Source organism: Callithrix jacchus, chromosome 1 (assembly GCF_049354715.1).
Source record: "Callithrix jacchus isolate 240 chromosome 1, calJac240_pri, whole genome shotgun sequence".
NCBI lineage: Eukaryota > Metazoa > Chordata > Mammalia > Primates > Cebidae > Callithrix > Callithrix jacchus.
In genome coordinates this window covers 159,978,337-159,999,739 of record NC_133502.1, presented here as the reverse complement: position 1 = coordinate 159,999,739, position 21,403 = coordinate 159,978,337, and the positions used below count along the sequence as shown (strand labels likewise).

The 21,403-nt window shown below is 39.9% G+C and overlaps 2 protein-coding genes across 5 annotated transcripts in view; one reads left to right on the top strand and one right to left on the bottom strand.

The window, feature by feature from the left end:
- Positions 1-276: 276 nt before the first annotated feature.
- DNAJC25 (DnaJ heat shock protein family (Hsp40) member C25) lies at positions 277-19,161 on the bottom strand. Its single transcript, NM_001204974.1, is given in 4 exon segments — positions 277-1,516; positions 3,265-3,735; positions 5,867-6,019; positions 18,771-19,161. Coding segments are annotated over 4 exon segments (1,083 nt in total). The 5' UTR covers positions 19,107-19,161; the 3' UTR covers positions 277-1,393.
- A 95-nt stretch (positions 19,162-19,256) lies between these two features.
- PTGR1 (prostaglandin reductase 1) overlaps positions 19,257-21,403 on the top strand; it is a 73,262-nt gene continuing 71,115 nt past the window's right edge. For all 4 annotated transcript variants that reach the window (XM_054258922.2, XM_078374277.1, XM_078374270.1 and 1 more), the window contains exon 1: positions 19,257-19,448. The gene's annotated coding sequence lies outside the window, so the exon portion shown is untranslated. The remainder of the gene's footprint in view (positions 19,449-21,403) is intronic.

Below are 21,403 nucleotides of genomic sequence, written 5' to 3'. Positions count from 1 at the left end.
AAGGACCCTAGTGATAATCTGGTCAGACCCAGGTTTATAATTGAGCCAACTGACTTCCTTGCAGATTAACTAACTCGCCTCAGGCCTTTGACGACATTAGCAAGGATGGAACGCGGCCCAACTGCTTTGCCTCACACTGACTGGGGATAAGCTCTCAAAAGGACTAGCTTACTTTAGCCAGAAACAGATTCTGCGTATCTACTATGCTATCCTAATCTTTAAAAATTATATAAAAGCAATGTTATTTTTTCATTTAAAATGTCATACCAACAAACTTATATTGTAACCATTCTATTAATATAAAGCAATGGGATAAATCCTTTAACAGGGCTGATTTACTACCATGAATGTGTACCAATACTTTGGTGCAGTATCATGCCCAATTCAGTCAAATAATGTTATTTACTTGCACCGCCACACATATAAAAACACTTATATTTCATTGATAAAAGAGCACACAGCCATGTACACCACTTCTGGTTTAAATCCATATAAATGTTCTCACGTATGATAGATTTTTCACCAACCAAGGACTTCATAATAGATGAACAACTTTTCAATACACTATTTCTGCCTTGCTATTTTTTTTTCAAGTGGATGGGGGGAGAAAACCAATACCGTGGTACAAAAGACCTTTTTACAAGGTCCTTTCTGAAGAAACGTTGAGAATACAGTTACAGTCCTATAATGAGACTATAATCAAGATCATCCTACAAGGACATGAGGGTAGACTCACTCTCCTGGAGTTTCTGACCTTACTATGACTATTGTATTTGACTGGTTTAAAAACAAAGAATATTAAAATTAATAGAGGGGTGAGATTCTAACAGAAGACTTTCCTAACAGGTTACTTTGAATGTATTTCACTCCTATAATGAATGTATTTCACTCCTGTAATGAAAATGACAGGATAGGTCATTCTGCTGAAGAAGTTTGTGTCTAGAAAAACACTCATGATAATATAATTAAATGCGGTTTTGTGAAAATATTATAGAGGACATGAAAGCAGAAAACTGTAGCACTATGACAAAGAGTAAGGAAACACTCTTGAAGAATAAACACTTAACACATAAAATTTTTAAATGGTATCTAATAAATTTTCATGTCAAATCTTTTAACTAAACATATAAAAATTTTAAATGGAAACTAATAAATCTTCACGTGAAACCTTTTAACAAAATCCACAAATAGATTATAAAATTTGAACAATCATAAATGTCTTATGTATAAAGTTTTAAGGGAAGGTTTAAATTTTGACATTATTCTGTTTAATCAAATGCTTGAGAAATTTTAGTTACTGCTGAGGAGCAGTCAATTGATACATTTCTAAAATAATTCAGTTATGAAAATAATATAACAATTAAGGTTTGGCATAGTAGCATTCCATCAATCTTCAGTCATCCACAAATGTTAACCGTCCAGGCCCTTCATTCTTCATCCATCTCCTGTATCTCTTCCATCTGGGGTCATTTGCCAACTTTTTCTTTAATTCTTCCTCTTGTTCTTGCTTATAGACCTGTAAGTATAAATAACTAGATGACTTCACAATCCAAAGAGAAACACTTGCCATTAGTTTTATGGCATATTTACATTTTTCAAATATAACTTTGGATAAAAAGTTTCCAGTGAATATATTGGTACATCTTCTGAAAACCATTCACCTAAAAATACTAAGCAATTAAGCATTTTATCTAATGTATTTATTTGCAATTAACCATTTTAACTTTCAGTGTTAAACATGAAAAAACAACCTGTATAAGAACTAGTAATTTTGTGGCTAGGCGTGGTGGCTCACACCTGTAATCCCAGCATTTTGGGAGGCCGAGGTGGGTGGATCACCTGAGATCAAGAGTTCGAGACCAGCCTGGCCAACATGGTGAAACCCCATCTCCAGTAAAAATACAGGCTATATGCCTGTAATCCCAGCTACTTGGGAGGCTGAGGCAGGAGAACTGCTTGAACCCGGGAGGCAGAGGTTGCAGTGAGCTGAGATCATGCCATTTGTACACTAGCCTGGGCACCAAAAGTAAAACTCTGTCTCAAAAAAAAACCCAGTAATTTTTTTGTGTGTGTGACAGGGTCTCTCTTGGTTGCTCAGGCTGGAGTGCAGTGGCACAGTCTCAGCTCACTGCAACCTCTGCCTCCTGTGTTGAAGTGATTCTCCTGTCTCAGTCTTCCCAGCTGAGACTATAGAGCATGTCACCATGCCTGGCTAAATTTTTTTTTTTTTTTTTTTTTTTAAGGAGAGAGAGAGTTTCACCATGTTGGCCAGCCTGGTCTCGAACTCCTGGCCTCAAGTGACCCACCTACCTTGGCCTCCCAAAGTGCTGGGATTACAAGCGTGAGCCACCATGCCCAGCCTAGAACTAGTAATTTTTTGTCACTGATTTCTGTAACCTAGGAATATATTCTTTCCTCAATGAAAACTGGCTGAATTTAAAGGGCTTAACATTTCCTCTCTACAACTAATGTCTAATATTAAAGAATCAAAACTATTTTTTAATACGGTCTTTTGTAAATTTAACTGATGACTTTCAGATTTGTTGACCTTAACCAAGGAATAAAATGACCTCACATACATGTTTATCTCCAAACTGAACTTATATCTACTTTCATCTGCAAAGATAATTATGAGTTTTTCCTTTTTTTTTAAAGTTTCCAAAGAGGGTTAAATAAACCACAGAGTTAAAATTTGTGAGAATACAGAACAGCTGCATTTCTGTAGCTTGTGTTTTGTTTTTTTTTTTGAGATGGGGGTCTCGCTTTGTCACTTAGCCTGGAATACTGTGGCATGATCTTGGCTCACTGCAACCTCCTGAGTAGCTGGGACCACAGGCACCAACATGCCCAGTTAATTTTTTTGTATTTCTCTCTCTTTTTTTTTTCTTTTAGTCTCTGTCGCTAGGTTTACAGGATTGGAAGAAAACTTGAGGAGGCCCAAATTTTAGTTAGTGCAATTACTCAAAAGTTGTCATAACACCCTTGAAAACATGCATATCATTCCAAGGTGGTTTAACATTCTTAAAACTTTTTCGGAATTAATCAATTAACGTATTTGAAGTTCATCCTCTAAAAAGAGAAATTACAGGTTAAAAACCCACTGTCCCACTACCAAATATAGTCCTACTTTCAATAAAAGTAAGATCTTTACTCATTGTTTAACTCTTGGATTTCAGAAATTTGAGCACACTTTTGTGATTCCCTCATTATAATACACCTGATTTTAACTTGGTCAGATAGATGACACTCAGGGTGCCTACTCACCTCATAATTCTCCTTTATCCAGAGCTCTCGTTTAAGAAAAGTTTCTTTCTGATGATCTTCTAGACTATCAAATTGAGACTTTGACATCTTCATAGATTTACGTATAATGTATAATCTCTCTTCCTCTCCATATTCTTTGCCTTTGATGTTAAAATTATAGATCCACCGGCAATACCAAACTATATATGAGCACAGGTGAAAAGGAGCTAAGATAATTTGAAACAGGAGAAGATCACAGATCTGGGGTTTCTGATAGCCCCCCTTTATATCTATTTTACTTTTTATAATGTTCTTGATGATGTTCTCCTCCTCATCACGAATTTCCTCTTTGGACTTTTTGTTTTTGCCTTTTTCTTTGGCTTTTTTGAGCAGTCCCTGCTGCTTGGCAATCTCTGTAGCTTGGATACGGTACTTGGGCACCGTGGCTAGGTAGCTGATTGCCTTATTGTAGCTATTCCACCAGCTGAAAAACTAGAATAGTTAACAGAGAACAATGAGTCATTTTCATTACCCAAATTCATCTAAATTAAAGCAATGATAGAGTCTTGGTGAACACCATCTCCCAAGAAACCATTACAATTAAAAATAGGGATCTTGAAGATCTTATTTTATAAGTGAACAAAGCCCATGTGTACATAAGATCTCAAGGCTGGATAAGTAAGGTAAACTCTGAGCTGAGCCAAAAATCCCTGATTCAGTCAGGAGATACCCAAGATCAAAGGATGATCAATGTATCATACAACACCTGTGGTTTCATAGCTTTACCATTTGGCTCTTCCCTAGATCACTATTAAGAAACTTTTTTAATTTAAAGCAGCAACATACTTACTAGAGAAAGAGTTAAATAGCAAAATCCAGTTGCCAGCTGGTGAGGAATTTGTTTTTTGTTTTGTTTTGTTTTGTTTTTTTGAGACGGAGTTTCGCTCTTGTTACCCAGGCTGGAGTGCAATGGCGCGATCTCGGCTCACTGCAACCTCCGCCTCCTGGGTTTAAGCAATTCTCCTGCCTCAGCTTCTGAGTAGCTGGGATTACAGGCACATGCCACCATGTCCAGCTAATTTTGTATTTTTAGTAGAGATGGGGTTTCACCTTGTTGACCAGGATGGTCTCGATCTCTTGACCTCGTGATCCACCCGCCTCAGCCTCCCAAAGTGCTGGGGTTATAGGCGTAAGCCACTGCGCCCAGACGAGGAATTTGTTTTAAAAATTCATAGGATATAGACTCAGGCAACTCTATTCATTCCGATCTCTTTTCCTAAACCATCTGCATGTATCACAGTGGCACTCATCCTATTCTGATGAGAGACGCAAATATGGTTGAACTCCACCTATTTGGACAAAAAGACACTAACCTAGTCATAAATGTATTCAATCACAAAGGGTTTGTTGGAAAATGCCCTGCTCCTGACATAGTACCTCCAAAAATTTCAGCTCCTGTTTAACTGAATGAATATAGCAGAATATAGCAGTCACTTAAAATATATTCTAAGTGACTACAGTGTTACATTGTTTAAAACAAAAAAGTAAAATTATCCCTACTCTCCCCTTTAAAAGGGCAAATATTTCTACAAATGCTGACACATTTTAAATATACCACCTTAGTTTCCAAGAAATACTTTTTATCATAAAAATTGAATGTTGGCCAAGTGCAGGGGCTCATGCTTGTAATCTCAGCACTTCGAGAGGCTGAGGTAAGTGGACTGCTTGAGCCCAGGAGCTCGAGATCAGCCTGGGTAACATGGCAAAACTGTGTCTCTACCAAAAAAATACAAAAATTAGCCAGGTTAGGTGGGAGGGCTACCTAAGCCCAGGAAGTCAAGGCTGCAGTGAGCCATGATCACTCCACTGCACTCCAGTCTGGGCAACAGAGTGAGAACCTGTCTAAAGAAAAGAAAAGAAAAGAAAAACCTCTGAATGTCAAATGTCATTACTGGGAATGAAACTGAAGAAGTAATTTTCAAACAAGCAAATTTCTTCATTCTAGTCATTTCACTCGTTCATTTCTTCTAAAGGAGCATATGATAGATGTGGCTAGTTTAATAACAAGAAAAATTTATTTCTGGCAGAAGTTAAATTTTTGTGATACTTTACAACATAAAAAGTTCCTATGCCTCTTTTAATCTATTTCAGTGGTTTTTCAACCTGAACAGAAACACCCTTAAAGGGGCACACAGAAATGCATGGGACATTTTTGGTTGCTACAACAATGATGGCAAGCACTACTGTCATTGGGTGACCAGAGCCAGGACTTGTTAGACCAGGGTAAGGAATTCAGATTTCCCCCAAGTTTAATGGGAAATCACTGAAAAGTCCTACAAAGGTAAATGATAGGAATTGGCTGACATTCACTCTGGCTATTATGTAGAAAATACTCTGGAGGGAGCAATGAAAAAGGGGTTGCTTTGTAGTAATAATAACACTCTTCATCAGTTTCTTAGATTTGCCACTGACAAAGATTCCAACACTGCTGATGAATAAAACAGATCTCAACTAGAAGTAAAATTTTACAAAAAGATACTCGCAGTTAGGTTTTAATGACTAGCACAACGTAATATGCACTCAATGCACATAAATGTAGATACAAATATCCACGGATACATACCTGAAACACCGAAATAGCACACACACTGACCAGAATCACAACTCTAACATCCACCTTAGGGGCCAAGCGCCTGCTATAGTAGTGGTAGTAATGGCTGTAGTACTCTTCTGGATGATCCAGCATGTAGTCATAATCTTTTCGTGTTTCTTCATCCTATAAAATGACAAGATATCCAACTTCATAGGATAGTCCATTAAATGGCTTTAGTTTATCATCTGTTAAATCAAATCTAGAATTTTATGATTATCTAAGGTTAATCTGAGGAAAAATACTGAAATTGTCAAAATCAAAAAACTTCCCATTACTCTTCAAAGCCATGTAAATTTCTAGAACTTCAATATTAGATATAAAAGCATAACAAAAACATTTCTCTAAGTTCTTGAGTATTGTTAGTCCTCCTGGAAAATAAAAACAATTTAATGACAATTAACCATTCAACCTTTTTAGCTAATGCTGGGTGCTAATAAAAGCCTGTTCACAACTACTCTCAACAACTATTGATTTTTTTTTAAATGCTTATTTTTTGCATATATTCACAATCATGTCCCAGCCTTGTAAAGATAGTTTTCTGCTAAAAGCAATGATTAAGACAGCAAAAAGCAGGGGAAGCCAGCCTGTGCCTACAAAACTGAATAATGTCCATCTCAAAGAAACACGGAGACACCCATGCAGCACAATGGTCAAAGTCCAGCTTTGTGACCTTAGGTAAAATATTTAGCCTCTCTGAGACTCCTTCTACTTCATTTACAAAAAGAGCTAACAATCCCTGCCATACTATTTTCACATGGTTGTTGTGAATATCAAAATAACATACATTATATAAAAACGTATTACAAACATGTAGTACTTCATTACTATAATGTGTTATGGCAGCCCAGGTCAAAACGAGGTAACATACAGATCTTTCTTACCTATACAAACTCCTTGAAAGACTTACAGCATTTCAAAATGCTGCTCTGTATGTTCACAGATGAAACATTAAAAAAAAAATTCTCTGATGCTAATCAATTTCTAACAGGGATAAATACCAATGCTGTACTGAGCTACATAGGTTGCAGAGCTATTAAACCAGGTTACGATTTGCTCTTTATCCCATAGGAAACCTATTGTATTTTTCAATTTGCCCCATTTCAAAAAAACATTAAGGATAAAAACTATTATAAAATCAAAACAAATTCTTTAATCTTTATACATGAGTATAATAAAAACCATCACAAAAACAAGTCTGTTTTGCCAGGCGTGGTGACTCATGCCTGTAATCCAGCATTTTGGGAGGCCAAGGCAGGAGGATTGCTTGAGCCCAGGAGTTTGAGATCAGCCTGGGCAGCATAGTGAGACCTCGTTTTTACAAAAAAATTTTAAAAATTAGCAGGGCGTGGTGACATGTGCCTGTAATCCCAGCTTCCCAGAAGATTCCCCAGCTGGGACATCACTTAAGCCTGGGAGGTCAAGAAGGCTGCAGTGAGCTGTGATCATGCCATCACACTCTAGTCTGGGCAACAGAGCAAGACACTGCCTCCCCCACCCAAAAAAGTGGGGGGGCACTTTTTAAAATTAGAGGAATAAATTATTCAACATTTATTAAGTTGTAGATTCCTAAAGGTTATTTCAAAATCTAAACTTAGTGCCTTGCAACTGCAGACAGATTGTCTGGGGTCTGTTCAGGACTACTTTCTGAGTCCTCCAATATGTAGTTTCTTAGATTTAATGTAAGAAATTTGCTAATGACAAAATCTTCCTTGTATCCACTAAAATCATATGTATTTTCTATTAAGAATTTTGGGCCAGGTGCAGGGGCTTAAGCCTATAATCCCGGCACTTTGAGAGGCCAAGGCAGGCGGATCACTTGAGGTCAGGAGTTCAAGACCAGCCTGGCCAACATGGCAAAACCCCGTTTCTACTGAAAATACAAAAATTGGCCAGGCATGGTGGCTTACACCTGTAATCCCAGCTACTCAGGAGTCTGAGGCAAAAGAATCACTTGAACCTGGAAGGCAGCGGTTGCAGTGAGTTGAGATTGTACCACTGCACTCCAGCCTGGGCGACATAGTGAGACTCTGTCTCAAAAAAAACAAAAACAAAACAAATTTCTATTTGTGTGAGATCATTCTCAGTAAGTTCTCCTATATTCATTATATTCAAAAAATTTCTTACCTCTCACCAGTATCTGAAACTATGTAAACTAGTGTCTAGCTTAATTAGATATGAATATATTTATATGGAAGGCCAATATGAAAACTGTCAGTTATACAAGGAAGCATGAGCTCAAGCTAGTTTTATTTTCAGATTCACTCCTTGTATGTTCTCTTCAGTCAAAAAGGATTTTCCTGTGGCAGCTGCCATCTGCCTCAACTGTCAATCCATGACTCCTTCTTTAAGTCATCATCCTATTCCAGAGCTTCTAACCTAGAAAGGGTAAACCTATATAAGGGTCACACACACAGCCCTGAAGACTAAAGCCAGTGTCTCTTCATGTGTCTCATTTTGAGTACTTCAAGAAATTATCTGAGAATTGTTCCATTCTCCTCTGCTTTTTGGGCTAATTTTATAGAAATGCCCTGTTTTGGAGCCTAAAATCCTTGACTTTAACTCAGTGTCCCATCATGACAGATGCCTTTTGAAATGTATTTCTTCAGATACAATTCTTCTTGCTACAACTAGATTACACGTAACTTTTAAACTAAATGCCATGCTGAGATCAGATTCCTATGAGACTCCAACATCATTGTCTCTGGGCAGCCCTTTGCCCGGCTGTCTGTACCCCTCCTGGTTGAAGTATATGGAGTAAGGTCTGAGTGTCAATGAAATCTGATATATGGACATCATGTGTCCAATGACTACCTTCTTTTATCTTTTTGTTCTCTTATCTCTGTTCCACAGAATGCAGATATCATCCCTCTCCAAGCATTTCACTCAGACCTTTCACCAAGGTCACCATTTTCTCACTGGTTTCTAGATTATTGACTTCACCAAGTCGTGAACTCCTTTAACACAATGGTCAACTAATGATCCAACACAAGCAACTCCAAATGTGTACCTTGTGTCTGGCCTCTCTACTGCAAGCAGAGCCTGTGGAGTCTGTTCAGGGTCCCCTAATGGAGTCCTCAAACTACCAAATTCCTGCAAGACATCTCAGGGTCAAGTCTGACTCCTCTTTGGATGGTTTTCTTTTGAGTCACCACAAATTTATGACCCTGTTTTGGCTATGATTAGACTAAAAAGTTGGCCACTTCCTTGTTAGAGCATTTATTCCATTTATTTTATCTCCATTCTAGAGCTTAAAGCTTTCTCTCCAAAGTGAAGAAAATGATCAGTTTTCATGCATACTGATAATGATCAGTGAGGCATGCAGACACTTTAGAAGGTATTATCAAGGGCAGCACAAATTGGTAAAACTTAGGAGTTCTCAACAGCCTAAGTCAAAACCCTGCTCTTTAGTAAACGTTTAGAATCAACCTAGTAAGAACAAGAGGATACCAAGAATATTAGCAAAGAAAAGACAGAAAAAGGACCATCTTTTTTTATGGTACTCAAGTAGAGAGCTAAGGTATATTCTAATTTTAATACCATATTTTTTTTTCCTACTCCTCTTGAACTAAGGTAGCCGCACGATTTTTTTTTTTAATCTCCAATGCTTTCCCATGGCCAAAGTTAAAATTTCCTTCCTATGCCACCAGGCCTTCACAACTGGTCCAAACTTACCTAGCTAGCAACATCCCTTAGTTCCCCTCTTTTACCCATAGCAAACATTCAGACAGCAATTTCTGGAATTTGGTGTGTTATTCCAACACGTTTCTTTTCATACCTATGTCTTTGAACATATATTTCTCTCTAATTTGAACCTCATGAGTCCTATTAATCCTTTAGAATGTAAGTGTTACAGTCTCAGACATTAGGTCGTTCTTATTATACTTGGTACCTATTTATTATAGCACTTATCACATTGTAATCATCAGTTTTTTTCTTTTCTTAGAATGAGAATTTCTAGAAAGTAGGTAAGGTAACTCATTCATATCTGTATATCCAAGGCCTAGCACAGTGCCTGGCATTCAGTAAACATTATTTCAAAAACGAGTGAACTTTTGTGAAGGTTTTCCCTTGCAATATGCTCTCTACTACATAGATCTCCATCTCACCAGCAAGGCTGGCAAGATGGGTGGCCATGTCACAAAAACTTCAGTTTGGCAGAAATGACTACTTAAATTCATAGCTTATGAAAATACGCTACTGTGACTAATATAGTTTAAACCTTAAAACAGTTTAATATCTTACCTTTTAATAAGGTAGTACTTTTTCTTTCAGCAATTTTGTGGATCTTAAGGTCCCAGGGTCTGGAGATTCCAACTTCTTTCCAAAACCAAAACCTTTACACTTGTTTCTTCCTCCTGTCTGTCCTGAGCCTTGACAAGCAGGGCAATAAGCTCCTTGTTTCTAATCTCTACAGGAATAAGTGTAGTGCTTCTGCTGGTGTCCATTCCACTCCCAATCCTCGTGGGTATATGCAGGAGGACTGGAACATAACCACCAATATCTAGATCAAAAGTGAACAAGAGGAAACCCACAAGCAAAGAAAGCACTGAATCCTTCCTTCTCTTATAAAAAGGATCATCCCCCCCGCCAGAGGCAAAAATATATTATGTTCCTGCCCTTGAAGGAAATAAATTGTTTGATCTCAGTACATAAATTGCAATAATTTGATATTGCAGCTAGTTTTTACATTTAAAACTTTCTTTACACAGAGTACAAAAAACATTTTTGGGGTGGTAAAGATCAGGAATCAATGATATATAAAAATGTATTACTGTATTCACTCTTAATATTTATTAATCTTTTTTTAAACACACACACACACAGACACACACACACAAATGATCCTTCAAAAAAAACAATCTCTAAATTTTTTTCCAGGCCATTTTATCCTACAAAAGAGGAAGAAAATTAACTGCTACCCATTTCATTTTTTTCTTGTTTCCTGCCCACTAGTCACTAGTGCAACTTATCTTCTCTATCTTCTCTCATTCTGCACATAGACTCAACAACTTCCATGATTTGGAATATTACCTACATACTAGTGACCCTTATATCTGTTTTTCTCGTCTCCTCCTATTCTCAACTATGTCCTGAACGTTTTCTAAATGCAAAAAGCTCAAACTCAATGTGCCCCCAAACCAAATCTATTCCTCTGTGTTTCAGTTAATACTATCACCATCTACTTGGTCAGCTGAGCTTTTAAAAACCTTAGTTGTTTTCATTTCAAAAATGGTGAGGCAGGGCATTAGACCTTGTATTGAGCACAAAAAGAAAATTAAAAAGACAAGACAAGGTCTTGGCCTCAAGAACCCTTCATCTAGAAAAAGAATCTAGCAAGCAAGAAAAGCACAATTCAGGCAGGGCACAGTCGGGCTGGGCACTTTGGGAGGTCGAGGCAGGAGGATCACCTGAGGTCAGGAGTTAGAGACCAGCCTGACAAACATGGTGAAACACCGTCTCTACTCAAAATGCAAAAATTAGCTGGGCGTGGTGGATAATGCCTGTAATCTCAGTTACTCAGGAGACTGACGCAGAATCGCTTGAACCTAGGAGGTGGAGGTTGTGGTGAGCCGAAATCGTGATACTGCACTCCAGCCTGGGAGACAAGAGTGAAACTCCGTCTCAAAAAAAAAGCGCACAACTCAGTGTCGTAAGGAACAAGGGGCTGACTCTGTCTGGAGACACTAGCAATGGGAGTCACAGCAGCAGGGAAATGAGAGCTGGATCTGGAAAAGCAAGTAGGGCTTAGTGAAACTTGTTTCAGGCAAAGGAAACAGCAAATGTTAAGGGTACAAAAGTATCAAAGAATATCATGGATTCAGGGAAGCTTGACCATTGGGGAAATTTAGGAAGAAAGGAGTAGTAAATATAGCTGGAAGGTAAGTTTGGATAAGAACTGTTGAGGATCTTGTACGCTGAGCCAAAGAGTCAGGATGTTATCATCTGTGCTATTCAAAAACAAAAATGTTTCCAAGTATGAGAACAATAGCATTGTGTAAAATTATGTTTCTGAAAGACAATTCTGGTAGTATTGCAAAAAGCGGAATGAGGGAGAAACAGATTTTAGCAGCTAAGAAAAAGAATTACTAGGACTTGATAAGTAAAGGGGTATACAAGAATCAAAGAGGATATTGAACATAATACTGAAGTTTTTTTTTTTTAGACGGAGTTTCGCTCTTGTTACCCAGGCTGGAGTGCAATGGAGCGATCTCGGCTCACCCCAACCTCCACCTCCTGGGTTCAAGCAATTCTCCTGCCTCAGCCCCCCGAGTAGCTGGGACTACAGGCACACACCACTATGCCCACCTAATTTTGGTATTTTTAGTAGAGACGGGGTTTCACCATGTTGACCAAGATGGTCTCGATCTCTTGACCTCGTGATCCACCCGCCTCGGCCTCCCAAAGTGCTGGGATTATAGGCGTGAGCCACCACTCCCGGCCTGAACATGCAGGTTTTAGAGTTGTCAGCTTAAAAGTAGTGGCTTAGGTCAAGGATACAGTGAGTTTCATCAGGAGAAGGTTAGATAATGAAAAAGAAAAGAGTACACAAAGGAGAACTCAACAGAAAAGCAATGTTAAGGGGTAAGTAGTGGAAACAACTGAAAAGAAATGGCAATGACAGGAGAAACAGACAAAGATTACATCAAGGAAGTCAGGGAAGAACACCTTCAAGAACTAAATGGTCAAAGATATCACATGACACCAAGACCCAGGAGGAAAAAGAAATGAAGAGCAGACAATCTAATCAGATCTCATGAGTAGTGTCATTGTTCACCTTAACAACAACAGTTCCAACACATGTGCTGGTGCACGTGCCAGTCTATGACAGCTTGAATGAAAGGGAGATGAGAAAGTAAAGACAGCGAACAGCAAAGGAAAAATGTGAGTGTAGCTTTAAAAGAAGCAAAATGATGAGAAAGGAGTGGGAAATGAACCAACTAGGAGATTTTCAAATTGTGAAAGAGGAATGATGGAATTCCAGAAGAAGGCTGTAAGTAAAATGAGTTCAGTCAAGAATATCTTTTTGTCCTCCCCAAATCATTCTCAAAATTGCTCCCAGTTTTCTTCCTAAAACAAACATAAGATTGTGTCATTTGCCCACTTTAAAACTTCTGGTAACTATTCAGTACATAAGTTCAAATTCCTGAACACAACTTTATGGAGTTATTCATCATTTGATCCCAAACGATGTTCCAGTATCCTGCAACATTCTCCCTCTCATGGGTAGAATGAGCGTGGGTACCTCACCAGCTCCCAACCTAGAAATAGCAGATCCACTAGTCTATGATAAGGGTCTTCGCACTCTTGTGAATATCTCAAAATGTTCCATTTACCTACGATAAATCTGTACATGCTAAATTAAAATGTCTAGTTCTCAGTTTCTGGCTAGTATTATATAAAGTCAGTAGTTTTCAGGTTGATCAAGAACTCTGATTGGTTGTTGATTACATCATATGTCAGCCAGTCATGGCACCAGAATCAAACACAGCTGGTATATAATCACCCTTGGCCATAAGTAGGGAATAACAGCTGAAATTAAGGAACCAGTAAAAAATAACATTTGTGGGTTCACAGTAGAAACAGTAAATGTGGTACATATGCTATCACATCCTTTTTCTAGGGCCATGGGAACTATTACTATTAAACATGTTACTCTTTCCCACTAAACCCAGAAAAGGTCTTAAAACTCTTAAAAGGTAAGAGTTATGTTCCAGGTAATCATGACCAATCAGGGTTGGCATATGGAATGAAAACTATATGCCATCTGTGGTTTATAAATTCACTTAATTTGGCTGTTTATCAGCATCGCAACTATAATAGAGATTTATATAATTTTAGTTCGGTGCATGTGCCAGTAATCCCAGCTCTTTGAGAGGCAGGAGGACTGCTTGAGCACAGGATTGCAAGATAAGCCTGGGCAACAGAGTGAGACTTTGTCTCAAAAAAGAAAGCAAATTATGTAATTTTTAAATATTATTATGATTATTCAATTGCTATGAATGACTGATTAAATACAATCTGGATAATGCTGAAAAATAATAGTAATAATTGCAGTTCATTTTTTCCCAAAACAGAGTTCCTGGGAAAAAATATGATAAAACTGATCCTTGGTGGAGAAAATGCTCATTACTATAATACCTCATGAAATGACATCACATTTCTGGAACCAGCCTTGCACACTCATGACTCTATGTTTCTGTGGATCAAGTTTCCCCTCTACCAGCAATGTCCTTTCACCATCAACCTTGGTGACTTTGTTCCTGATCAGCTCAAAGAGTACATTCTTCTCTATCCAGTAAGACATAATCGCTTGCTCTCAGCACAGCACTATAATCTGCACATACTTGTATTATATAACTTAAATAAATAACTGAATAAACATCTGTCTCCTTGTTTATTAAAAACTTAAAGTCAGGGGCCGGGCGCAGTGGCTCACGCCCGTAATCCCAGCACTTTGGGAGGCCAAGGTGGGTGGATCACGAGGTCAAGATATCGAGACCATCCTGGTCAACATGGTGAAACCCCGTCTCTACTAAAAATACAAAAAATTAGCTGGGCACGTGCCTGTAATCCCAGCTACTCAGGAGGCTGAGGCAGGAGAATTGCCTGAACCCAGGAGGCGGAGGTTGCGGTGAGCTGAGATCGCACCATTGCACTCCAGCCTGGGTCACAAGAGTGAAACTCCGTCTCAAAAAAAAAAAAAAAAAAACTTAAAAACTTTCCTTTGCTATGGTCTCCTCCAAGTGCCTGTGTCAGTCCCAGTTAAAGGAAGGGTTGAGTAAGAGAAGATAAGGAATGAACAATAAACAGAAATGTAACAGGGCAGGGAGTTCAGAATCCTTTTTTGCTAAATTCTTCCTAAGTGCTAAAGCCCTGCCACATCAGACTGATAAGAGGAAAGTGAAGTGTTCTTATGTTTCCCTTCCAAGACAAGTCTGGAGTAGAATGCCCTTTCTACACATCCCTTCAACTTAGCGAATAACCTTTACTTTCATGCCGGCAATATTCCCTAGACCTTTTCTAGGCTCTTTTCTTGTGATCTTGCAAAATGCTGTCAAATTCTACACTTTTGCATTTTTTACCATAGTTTTTCTAAGTGCATCCTTTCCAGTTGTTCTCTCATCTGCTTATTTTTATGCCATTTCTCATATTTCATGTATTATCCAATTTTTATCTACATTCAAAAATTATTGTTCTCACTTAAAAACCCTCAGAACATTAAAAGTGTAATTTTTCTCACATGCAGGAATTTTTCACTCATAACCATCCAATTTACTTATCTATACCACTCTTTAAAGTTGCAATTAATTTGAGTGAAATGGCAAAGGGTGTTGCAATGCCAATGTCAAAATGCCAGAAATCCACTTTCAATTTCCATTCTATCTGAATGCCTCCAGAAAAGAGTTTTTATAATATTAATGATCTGATGTGCCAGACACTGTGCTAGATGCTATGGATATACACACAAAAAACAAGGAACATGGTTTAGAGGGAAACAGAGAGCTACTCAGTATTTATAATGCAGTGTGATAAGTGCTATAGCCACTTTCAAAATATGTAAGTGGGACCACGTTGTTCTAACTCATTGAGATCCAATGTTGACACAGAGGGTAAGTGTCCACTCGTTTAACTTCCAAAGTCCATAAGCTCCCTAAATCCCCAAAAAGTCAAACACACTAAATACTATTGCCTGATCTTAGTTTATAAAGCAGTGTGTGAAATCACAATGGTTTGAAGTTTTGCTGAGATCTGGAACTGTAATTTGGGAATTTGAACTAAGCATGACTTGGTGAAAGCATCGGCCGGTGCCTTTGCCTTCCATTATTACCCATACTTCTTTTTTTTGGTTTTCCTCATTTTCTCCATGCACAGGTAAAATCTTTTTTGCTAAAACAGTAATGACCAAATGTCATATCTTCTTGTCTTATCACCTGTATTTAAGTGATATTAGCAACTGTATTTAAGTTATTTATTTTTTAACAACTACCATCTAAAACAAATCTCTCTCAAAAGGGCATTTATTTGACCAAAACAACCTCATAATCATAAATCCACTGCTATTTTACATAACTATAGTTTCAATTTTGGCAATGTATTTATTATCGACATTCAGAGACAGGCTTCTGCATCCTGTTTTTATTCCAGACCTACTGGAACTAACTTCTCCCACTATTCTATCTGACCTACTCTTACCAAACACCACCTGGACCTCCTGCCCTTCACAAACCTTTTTTACAGCCCAAGGACACAATCCAAGCAAAACAGCCACTACATCTCCATTGCCTCAATGGGATAATATGGAAGGCGAAGCCCTCCAAACTGGATGACCTCAGTTCACTAAAACTTTGCATTACCTAGAAAAGATATTCTTTGGCAACTTCCTCACAATTCTCTTTAATTACAACAGAAATTAAAGCAGACCATCTGTAATAATTGCTCCCACATACAGCAAGTCAAAGTCCTTATCCTTATTCCAAGAGACAGCATCTTTAATGAGGTAAATAGTTCTTGGAGGTGCTCCATTTGGAAGATGAACATGTTCATCTCTATAAATTTATTTATTTTTTTTAAGACGGAGTTTCGCTCTTGTTACCCAGGCTGGAGTGCAATGGCGCGATCTCGGCTCACCACAACCTCCACCTCCTGGGTTAAGGCAATTCTCCTGCCTCAGCCTCCTGAGTAGCTGGGATTACAGGCAGGCGCCACCATGCCCGGCTAATTTTTTGTATTTTTAGTAGAGACGGGGTTTCACCATGTTGATCGGGATGGTCTAGATCTCTTGACCTCGTGATCCACCCGCCTCGGCCTCCCAAAGTGCTGGGATTACAGGCTTGAGCCACCGTGCCCGGCCTTATCTCTATAAATTTAAAATGAAAGTTTTCAAAGAGTACTGCTACGTCCGATTTTCAAGGGTCCAAAATATCTCCAGACATCCCTTTTGTCTCATAGATAATTTCCAGAGTAAGACAGAGGGGTTCTGGGGGAGCTATAGAACACTCCCCTCATTCCCTCCTCCATCACTACAACTCCCATTTCCACTCCCCTGTTCCAAGATATTTTTAGCAACCTGTCAGAGTCAAGAGTACAAGTATTACTTACTCCAGACATACTGGTCTTTAATTGCCTAAAAGTTTCTCGTTCTTGAGTGGATCACTTATTTTGTCTAGCTTTTCATTAGCTGACAATCAGTGGTAAACCTTAGGGGTAGAAACCTTTAGAGGCAACCATACGGATCCATCAGATCAGTCCCCCAAATCTGTCTTTCCTGGTGTCCCTCCCAGCAGGAATTTCTCTGCCATCACTATTTCTACCTTCTAATCTTGGCACTTGTTTTCAAAGTTCTTACCAACATGCTCACCATTCTCATGCCAAACCTACTCATCTCCAATCCTACAAAGCCCAGCAGAAGGCAACAGCTGGCAGTGTTTCTGCTGCCCTCCCTTTTGGAAGTTCTCCATCCGTCCAGGGATGCCTTATGCACCAGCAGGGCTTCTGGCTGACTGCAAAGAACAGAAGTTGGAGCTTCATATGCTGAAGTGCCCTGGATGGAGAGTTCTTTCCTATTTTTTCTGGAGTCTTTTTTTTCCCATCACTCATTATAAATAATAGGCAATAAAACCTTCTGGCCTCAACACTTTCCCAGTTTCAAAGCCATCCCTCAGCTAATTGCCAATAAAAATTACAACCTCACTAATGCTAGAGAGAATTTAATGAACTAGGTAAATTAAATTTTACCTAGTTCAATTTATCTAGTTTACCTAGGTCAGGGCCCCTCCACCACTCATCTTATGACTCCAAATTATCCAAACTGCTCTGGAAGGCATGAGTGAAGTTGTTAGTTCCTTGACTATTTTCAGCTCTGGAAAGAAAATCTGGAGAAACAATCCACAGTTAAATTACATCCACTCAAGGTACAGTTATTAAAAGCAGCCTACATAACGACATGGAAAATTTTGCCTCGGGGAAAAAAAAAGGCTAGAAAAATACTTTACAACTACAATAGCTGATGCACTAGTATAATGGGGCCCTTCTAGCAGTAATACCACCATCAAATTTTCATGATGTCTTAGATAGTGTTTTTTTGCAGTAGTAGAAGAAAACAGCATCGGGCTAAATCTCTCAGGCCCACAAGACTCAATAAAACCTCTGTCAAATGAAATATAAATACATATTCACAAAATATTTCCTACCAGAAATTCTCAAGAGTTTCGTACCCAAGTCATGGGTCCTATGGGAAGGGGGGCGGTTCGAACACTTATTTAATCCCCACAATAACCCTGAGAGGAGGTATCATGGCCTTAATTTTGCATGTTAAGAAACAGCTATTCCAACATATTAAGTCACTATCCAAGGTTATACAGAGTGTCACAGCAAAGAGTCACATCCGGCCTTTTGACTGGTTGTTCACAGTTCTTCTCAGTGTTTTCTTAGTTCCTTAAACCCAAGCTAAGTGTCACCATTAACACTATTTCCAGAAACCAAATTTCTGTCATATCAAACTGAGGCGATCACAGTTGTCACTGGATATTCGAGACCTTCCCTGTTGTGGGCTAGCTACCCCAGATCCTAGCATTAATGATCACTCTGCTTTTCGAATGTGAAATGCACGTTATTAAAATATGTTCACGAAATCGTAGCATGCCCAAAGCTTTGCATAACAATGACTATCACAAAAAGGAGGAAGAGGCTAGCTGTGCCCACGAGGCCCGGGGGGCAAACTCGGTTCTTTCACAGGGCCACGTGGGAAACGTGAGTATCTTAAAGGTCGCGGCGGTGGCTGCGCTCAGTTTCGGGGTCACAGAGGCCCACACTCCGTGGGCCGTGCGCTTCCCGCGGCCGGTCTTCGAAGCCCCTCCGCGCCCGCAGGCCTCACCTTGAGCGTCTCATAAGCGGTTGCCACCAGCAAGAAAGCCTCCTCCGCGCTCTGCGGCGTCCGCCCGAGGCCCTCGTCGCCGGGCTCGGGCCGGTAGCGGTCGGGGTGGTAGCGCCGGGCCAGCTGGCGGTAGGCCCGCGCGATCTCCGCCTTGCCCGCCGAGCGGCTCACGCCCAGCACCTCGTAGCAGTTCCGAGTGCCGCAGTACAGCCCCTCCACCAGGGCCCCCGCGGGCCGCACCAGTAGCATTGCCTGCAGCAGGGGCGCCAGCAGCACCCACCAGCGTTGGCCGGCAGCCCCGGCTCCCCGGCCCGGAGAAAGAGGCGGCGCCCCCATCCCGGCCTCGCTGGCACCTCTGCCACCCCAGCCACTCTCCACCACTCTGCCGCGCGCCCGGCTCGGCCGCCCAGCTCCACGTCAGCAGCCTACGCCTCCGCGCAGGCGCACAGGGCGCGGCTACATTAACCACTTCCTTCGCAACCCGTTGCTAGGGAGAAGGACGCCTCAGTCGCCAGGCCGCTTCCGGTGTGTCTCTGAAAGCTTTCCTAGTCCAAGCACGTGGAGGATCGGTTTTTGTGGGACCTGGAATACTCAGGCGGGGTGTGCGGAGCGCTTGACCTTCCACAGTGTCTGGCACGCGCAGGCTTTTCGACATCATCACCTGACCTGCTGCAATAGGTAACTTACCTGGCTCGCTCGCACCCCGTTATCGCATTCCGTATCGTCAAGAAGATTGCGCGTAGGCCTTTAAAGCTAGTCGCCAGCCCCGGACGCCTTTCTCTCACCAACCCTATGCTGCCTTTCCAAACGGAAGATGAACTTAGCAATGCTAGGCGCTGCCTGTATACTACGGACCTTGAAAGTTCATGACCATCTTAGTTAAGTTTTTCTCAGCCTCCATGCTATTGACATTTTAGACTAGATAATTCCTTGCCTTGGAGGGGCTGCCCTTTACGTTGCAAGATGTTTAGCAGCATCCCTGGCCTCTCTGCACTAGATACCAGTAGCGCCACCACACCCAGTCATGACAATCAAAAATCTCTCCACACGGGTCTGTGCGTCCACCCTTGGCTTACGCGTTCCCGGGACAACCTGCTAGGCTGTGTCTGTTTCTCACCTCAGCCTTACCCCAGGCAGCCGAGAGCCTGGGAAGCTGAGCTCGCTCTGCTTAGTGCAGTACCACTCTCCCCGTGGCCTCCCGAGTCCTGAGGGAGGATGCTGCCTGTTGTTTACGCCGAGAGGGGCTTGCCCCACCGGTGGCCTCACTGCGGAGCTCTCTGTGTCTGATTCTGATGGGTTTTTTTTCTCTTTTTTAACAAAAAAAACTTCTACATTTTATTTTTGCATCTCTTCTCAGACTCTCCATTACATGATTGAATATTAATTTCATTATGAAGACAAAAAAAAAGCTCTGTAGATATTGCCAACTGTCTTCCGGGGATAGAGTTGCCAGAAAAAAAATACAGGATGCTCAGTTAAATTTGTTATTTTTGATTTTGTTTTCTTTTGCGAGACAGTCTTGCTTTATTGCCTACGCTGGAGTGCAGTGGTGCTATCATGGCTCAATGCAGCCTCTACTTCCCAGGCTCAAGTGATTCTCCCACGTCAGCCTCCCAAGTAACTGGAACTACAGGCACCCACCACCACAGACGGCTAATTTTTATTTTTTTAATAGAGACGAGGGGCTTTTTTTGTTGCCCAGGCTGGTCTCAAAATCCTGAGATCAAGTAATCCTTCCAAAGTGCTACGATTACAGGTGTGAGCCACCGTGCCTGGCCTAAATTTGAATTTCAGATAATAATTTTTTAGTATAAGTATGTCCCAAATATTGCATGGGACTATATAGCAACATGAAAACTTTGCCTCAAAAAATCTGTTTTTATCATTCACTTGGTAAATATTTATTGAATCTCTACTGTAAGCCAGGCACTGTTACTTAGGCACTGGGGACACAGTGCTGAGCAAAGTAAACAAGTTGCTCAACTTCAGAGGGCATATATTCTGATGGAGGATGACAGTAACAAATAAGTAAACTTTCAGATATAATCAACTCTTTTAGTAAAGTGAAATAGAATACTGATATATACCATTATATACTTACGCATATACATTATAACTTTGTATCTCTCTCATTGCATATGTATAATATATATCTCTTATTACATATACAATATATATGCATGTCTCTCACATGATATATATGTCTCTCATTACATATATATATGTGTCTGTTTTTCACCTCAGCCCACCAAATATTCCATGGGACTTTATATTTATAGCAACATATACAGTTATATATGTAATGAGAGAGATACATATTATATATATGTAATGAGATACCAAAATTTTATATATAATAAGATAACATAATTTTTGTATCATTGTATATATGCTTATTTACATTTGTAGCACTCTCATTATAAATATACTTATATATACAATTAGAGAGATAAAATTAATGGAAACACATGGGAATCTCCTAATCTGAAATTATTAGGGTCAGGATCAATTATGAGCATCAGTTCCAGTAGGAGGTGACAGCTAAACTGACTTTGGAGGACGAACAGAGAATGGCTTGAAGGATGTGAGTTAGAGAAGAGTGGGGATAAGGGAGTGTGAAATAAGTACCAAGA